The 6,535-nt window shown below is 40.5% G+C and overlaps 1 protein-coding gene across 1 annotated transcript in view; it reads right to left on the bottom strand.

Annotated features, from left to right (window-relative positions):
* Positions 1 to 6,535, bottom strand: part of Pum1 (pumilio RNA binding family member 1) — a 34,902-nt gene that overhangs the window by 21,406 nt on the left and 6,961 nt on the right. The window contains exons 5-6 of the mRNA XM_055610982.1: positions 5,709 to 6,005; positions 4,398 to 4,634 (exon numbers count right to left, since the gene is read on the bottom strand). Of these exons, the coding sequence (XP_055466957.1) occupies positions 4,398 to 4,634; positions 5,709 to 6,005 (534 nt within the window). The remainder of the gene's footprint in view (positions 1 to 4,397; positions 4,635 to 5,708; positions 6,006 to 6,535) is intronic.

The raw sequence follows: 6,535 nt of genomic DNA, 5'->3' as shown, positions 1-6,535 counted from the left end.
GGGGGGGGGGGGGGGGGCACATGGCACAGCCTAATCTACACAGGAAAAAAAAACCTGTCTTGAAAACCAGAAGGGGAAAAAGAAGGAAAAGAAGGAAGATGGAAAGGGGAGATGGGAAAGAGGAGGAAGGAGAGGGGAGGAGGGGAGGGAGGGAGGGAGGAAACATAGACAAAAACTAAAACTATACATAAAAGCCCAGACATAAAGAAAAAAGGTAAACTAGTTATTAAAAATTTTATTAATGGCTTTACTGGTGAATTTTATAAATGATTAAAGAAAAAATAAGGCCAGTACTACATAACTTTCAGAAATTACAAAAGCGCAGGATACTTAAACCAGGTCAATACCACCTGACAAGATGTGATACAAACACATTACAACCCAAAAGAAAAATACATATACTTCATGAATACAGACGTATAACTCAACAAAATCTTCAAAAGTGAATCCAATTATGACCAACAGAGACAAAAAGTACTTGACAACACCAAAACCCATTCACAACAAAAACTCAACTTATCAGGTAGGAAGCTTTCTCATCCTCATAAAAGGTCCACTACAATATCCTACTGTCAACAAATTCTATGGCAAAAAAAAAAAACCAGATATTATCCCCAAGACCAGGAATATAGCCAAAAATATGCTCCTCTCTAATCTATTATATAGAAATCCTAGCAAATTTACCTAAGATCATTAGAATAAACAAAACAATAATTTTTCTGGAAAAAAAAAACAGTATACAAAACTCAGATGTATTTCTGTAACAAAACAATCAACTAGAACAGAGTTCCACTTACAGTAGCAACCAAACCACACATTGAAAAGTATACTTTACTGGAAAAAAAAAAAAAATGATGCTGGAACAACTAATCACTCACATGGCAAAATAAAGCCTTTCCAACAAGACGGAAACCTTAACTCAAAATAAACATTAAATTTAGGAATTAAAACAAAAAACCCTAGGGGATAAAGCACTTGCTACTCTCCCAAAGGGCCAGCTTTGTTCCCAAGCTCGTATGAGGTAGCTCACAAGCAGAGCTCCATGGACCCATGATTCTTAGGGTACCTGCACTCAATGTATACATTCACACACAACCACACAAATTTAAAATTACAAAAAAAAATCTTAAAAAAAAAAAACAAAAACAAAAAACAGTAAAGCCAGGTGGTGGCGCACGCCTTTAATCCCAGTGGTCAAGAGGCAGAGACAGGTAGATCTTTGAGTTTTAGAATACCTTGATCTACAGAGCGAGTTCCAGGACAGCCAGGGCTATACAGAGAAACACTGTCTTGAAAAATCAAAAAGAAAGAAACTTCATTAAATTAAAACTTGATTCACTTTGAAGATAGGATTTTTTAAATGGAAGAGCCAAAAGAGGAGAATACTAAGTCCTCTCTCTTACAACTCAAATAACCCAAAGTTTAAATGAATGTAACACATGAGGAGAGATCTCAAAGATAACCAGCACTTGGGAGGTTGAGGAAGGAATGTTCCAAATTTAAGGACAGCCTGGGCTGTAAATAATACTCTGTCTCAACCCTCTCCCAAAATGCTTTAGATCACAAGTCAGCAATGAAATGAAAAAATTAAAAACAAAATGAGATACTACTCCATGTCCACTAAAACAGCTATCTCAAAATCAGACAAAAATGTTAATGAGTAGAGAAACTGGAATCCTTGTAGAGTTCTTGTTGAGAAGTGAAACCAACCTATAAAACAGATGAACAGTTTCTCAAAAGAAAATTGAACAGAACCTAGCAAGGCAAAGGCAGACTGACCTATCTCAACAAAAAGAAAAGGCAAGTCATAAAACTAACACACAATCTACTCCTAGGTAAACAGTACATCTACAGAAACACTTGCATTAAAATGTTGACAGAAGAATGTCTTTTAATACCACCACTTGGGAAGCAGACAGTCGAATCTCTGAGTTTGAGGCCAGTCTGGTCTACAGAGTTCCAGGACACCCAGGGCTACACAGAGAAACCCTGTCACAGGTAGGGGTTCATAGCTACATTACATGTAATAGCCAAAGCAGAAACAAATGTCTATGTGATATGAGTGGAAGAGCAAAAGGTAATGAGCTCACAAAAATGAAAAGCTGCTCAATAAGAAAAAACACCTAAGCTAGGTGTGGTGGCACACGTCAGTAATCCCAGCACTCAGGGAGGAAGACGGACCTCTGTGAGTTTGAGGCCGGCCTGGTCGACAAAGCAAGCAAGCCCAGAACAGTCAACGCTATACAGAAAAACCCTGTCTCGAAACAACAACAACAACAACAACAACAACAAAAACAGAAGGAACACCCATTGGCATATGCACCATAGACAAATATTAAAAGAATAAAATGCAAAGTAAATACATCATTTTAATTAGAGTTGAGAATCGGGGTGAAGTGCACATAGGTATGAGAGGTTGTAAGTATTATAAAAGATTGACCTTTACAGCCAATAAAATTTATTCAACAGTATACATTAAATGAGAAAATTGTAAAATTAGATTCAAAACAAATGGTAATGAAAAGTCACTGCACATTCATAGGCACACACAAGTTATCAAGCAGGTGAGTTGCTTTCTTAGAATATGTAACTGCAGATAGGCTGAAAAGAGGAAAGGCTTCCTGCACGAAGCATTTTCAGATCCAGTGTGCACATCCAGAGCAACTGCACTTAGTTCATGAGTTGACAAACTCTAGCCCACAGGTTACATCCGGCTGCCACTTATTTTTGTAACTAGTTTAATTAGAAGATGGCTGGGCTGGAGAGATGGCTCAGCAGATAAAAACACTGGCTGCTCTTCCAGAAGGTCTAGAATGAATTCCCAGTATCCACACAGTAGCTTCAGGGGATCTGACCCTCCCTTTTAACCTTTGAATACCAGGAACATATACGGTGCACAAACATACATGCAGGTACACCCAAACACACAAAACACACACACACACACACATCTAAAAACAATACATAACAAGCCAACAGCAGCAACTCCACCACAAACAACTCAGTGAAACATTACAGATTTAGTTACAATGTGCTGGTTCAAAAGACGTACTAGGCACATCATATAAAGGTTATTATAAACTGAAAGTGTATGATTTAGAATTTAAAAAAACTGTCCAAATCTAAATCAAGCAAGGCAAGGTACTCAAGCTCTGAGAAGGCTCCCACAGGTGGAATGGGGTACCCTTCTCTTGTGCATAAGTGAGAGTTTTAATACAAGGAACGCTCATGGGGACAATTCTGTTACAGCCCTCCCTCTCTGAGCCTGTCACCTGATTCTACACTGCAGCCAGGCTCCCTGTTACTAGGAAACACTACTGTGTGACATGCCCCATCTACTCATCTGGCAGTAAGAAATGTCATTCCATGTTTCCTCCACTTCAGAATGCATGTGTACTCTGATACATATGGGTGTGTGTGCACATACATGCCCACACACATATACTGTGTTGCATCACTTGGCTTCAAGCTCATCGTTCTAAAACAATAACTATTTATTGTAGACTTCATCAAACTTTTCTAGGTTTACATAAATGTCTCTCAAAATGAATTCATGCTATTCGCTTTTATTCAGTCATCACTGCCAAGTCCTTGAATCCACATTTAAAGATGCTGGGCAAGGACACAATCGTCTAGGAAGTGTAACTCTCACTCAAAACCACCACCACCAAGTAACAACAGCACTCTCACCTCACCGTCCGCTCATAAAAGGTTCTCCACTTCTCTAATTCAACTTTCCCCATCTGGAAGGTAAATCAGTACCTTGAAATCCATACCTGAGGAACAATGAAAGGGAGGGGCACACCAGCCTAGCGCTACTGTAACTTTCATATTATTCTTAAAGCTTGCCATCAGGAACCTTCTAAAAACCACACACATGAAAATCTAAGTATATGACAGTTGGAAAAGTATCTACATCTAGTTATTAACAAACTGTAGGTTTGGAGAACATTTATTAATATTTAAGAATCTTGCAAAAAAATTAATGAAATGCTTTATGTGAAAAAGCAAGCTACTGTTATACAAGGGGGAAGGAATCTACAAAGAAAATTAACAACATGTTCAGAGCAGCGTCATCACAGGTGCTTTACTAGTAACTATTCTTCTTTCTGTGTCTTTCTGCCTCCCTGCAATGACTTTACTGTGTTTGCCCAAGAGTAAATGTTCACACTGAAGCTGGAGTGGATACACAGGGTGTATCGAGATGCTAGGCAATCCCCAACTGCTGTGAAGCTACAGGTACAACCTGCGCAACATGAGGAATTTACCAAAGGCACAGAACACCAGGACACTTCTAGAATAAAGGGACTGTCCTTTGCTTATGCAAAGAACTTGTAATGTCATCGGTGGCAAGAGATTTCTAGCGTTCAAGGTGGTGTTAGAGTAATGGTTCTTACCCAGGTTTAAGCTTGAAGAGGATCCATGTGAAGAGAGGGAAGGAGGTGGTGTCTGTGAATGTCCTGGTCCCTGACTAGGGAGAGGCATGCCCACGGGTCCAGGAGAGGAGGAAAAGCTAAGGCCGTTATAAAAACTGTGTCCAATGGGGGTCAAGCTGCTCGATGTCCTCTTATAAAGGTCACTGCTGCCAGTCAGGGAGTCACGGCGGGAGCCACTGCCAGTGTTGGAGTTTGCAACTAAAATGGAATTAAAACAATGCAGATAAGAACAGGCCTGTTCTTTGAAGAACAAGCCCAGTGGCCTGTTCCTAACACTTTGATCCAGACTCCTTACCACTGCAAATGTGTCAGCAGAGACAGCCTAACTGTTAATGTAGCAGTTCTAAGGGCAGCTAAAGTAATAAAGAGGACATGGCTTGGGTTAACAGAACTACTATTCAAGCCATCACACAAATATGACAAATTTACCTTCCTTTAGTGTCACAGATATAATGGGATGGGGCAGGTTAAAAAGCTTTGACGGCCACATGAGCTATGGGAAAAGTGAAAGGAAATGAACTAGAAAGAATGCCTTTCATGCAACTGAAAGGTTCTACCAGAAAAATGAAACAGAAAAAGATGCACAAGCGGGGTGCTGCCCACTACACAGGACTTTCTTAGGCAGGCCTGTTGCTTCAGTGTGCTCCACCAGGAGCTACTGCTTGCTGGCCTACAAATCCAATTAGTGCACCTTCTCTCAGACATGTCCTTCTATTCTAAAATCACACTGCTGTTAACTGCTCCAAGTATCCCACTGTCCACCAGACTACATTCTTGCATTCTTCTCCCATCAAAAGAGAAATATTTTGGTCTAGCATCCTCCTCCCAGTGTTCCACAGCATCTCCCTTAATGCTGTTCAAGACAAAGAATTAGACTCCTAACTGTTAAAATATTCAAGCCAAGCACCCAGCCCTGTGACCTTCTGTGATTCCTTCTCCCTCAGCTTAATGTCCACATTGCTACAGTTGCCTCCGCAAGTTTCCTAATGCCTAGAAGAACCTCTCTCTGTAGTTTTCAATGCCTGAAACAAACTGACAAAGTGAACATAAGTAAGTAGCAACATAAGCATGGACCTGAAAGAGGCCCTGGCTGCATAACTTATTTTCTACAGTCCAACATCTCAAAGGTTAGGTGGGCTGGCTGGATGGCCAGGGACTTGGTCCAGATCTTCCTGTGGTATCTGTACAAGGTTGCCATGCATTGTCAGGGTTCCAGAAAGATTATAAAACTCATTCAAATTTATTTTAACAGCTTTTCAGTCTCACTTCTACCTGCTGTTCCAAACCCTCCAAGGGCTGATCCCAGGGTGGCACCAAGTGAACTGCTGCTTCCAAATCCCAAGGACGTGTTTGCAGGCTGGGCAGAGCCCTGGGAGAAGAGGGAGCTGCTCTGGGAGCTGCTGCTCAGAGAGTTGCTGCCATAGAAAGAGCTGGAAGCCAGATTGTTGCTGGGCTGCTGCTGTGGCTGTGGCTGTGGCTGCTGGGTGCCTAAAGGTCGAAATGGTCCATTTGTGGTTCCAGCAAGACCACCAGCTGCTCCATTCGCTGAAGCTGCAGCCGCGGCAACAGCTGTGAGGAAGAAAGAACACCATTAGGCTAAGAAAGGCACTAGCCACACCCAGACAGCATTGTATCCACTTTAAAAATCAAAGAAACAAATTAAAAAAAAAAAAAAACCACTTTTAATGCTACATTATCTTTTCAATGCTGACATGGACCTTATAAAGAACTGTACAAATAGGCCTTTGATCCCTTCACCTGAAGCTTCTACTGTCTATTACTATTATGGACTTGAGGTAAAAATTCCCCCGGACAAGCTCTCTATGCTGGAAGCAGAGTTAAAGTGTCTCCAGTTTAAAAGTGGGTCAAGTATTACATAGACTCATTATATACAACTACTTCCTAAAAATCTCAAATTCTATACATACCAAAAGAGACTTATTTTTATGAAACTATTTGTCCATATATTTAAGTCTGTTAACATGTTCATTATTTCATATTGGTCCCTCTACTCTAAGTCACCCACCCATGCATCCATCATTCATTCTTTCTATCTATCTATCTATCTATCTATCTATCTATCTATCTATCTATCTATC

The sequence above is a fragment of the Psammomys obesus genome, unplaced genomic scaffold (genome assembly GCF_907164565.1).
Source record: "Psammomys obesus unplaced genomic scaffold, mPsaObe1.curated_primary_1811, whole genome shotgun sequence".
In the NCBI taxonomy this organism is placed as follows: Eukaryota; Metazoa; Chordata; class Mammalia; order Rodentia; family Muridae; genus Psammomys; species Psammomys obesus.
This window is presented reverse-complemented; position numbering and strand designations above follow the sequence as displayed.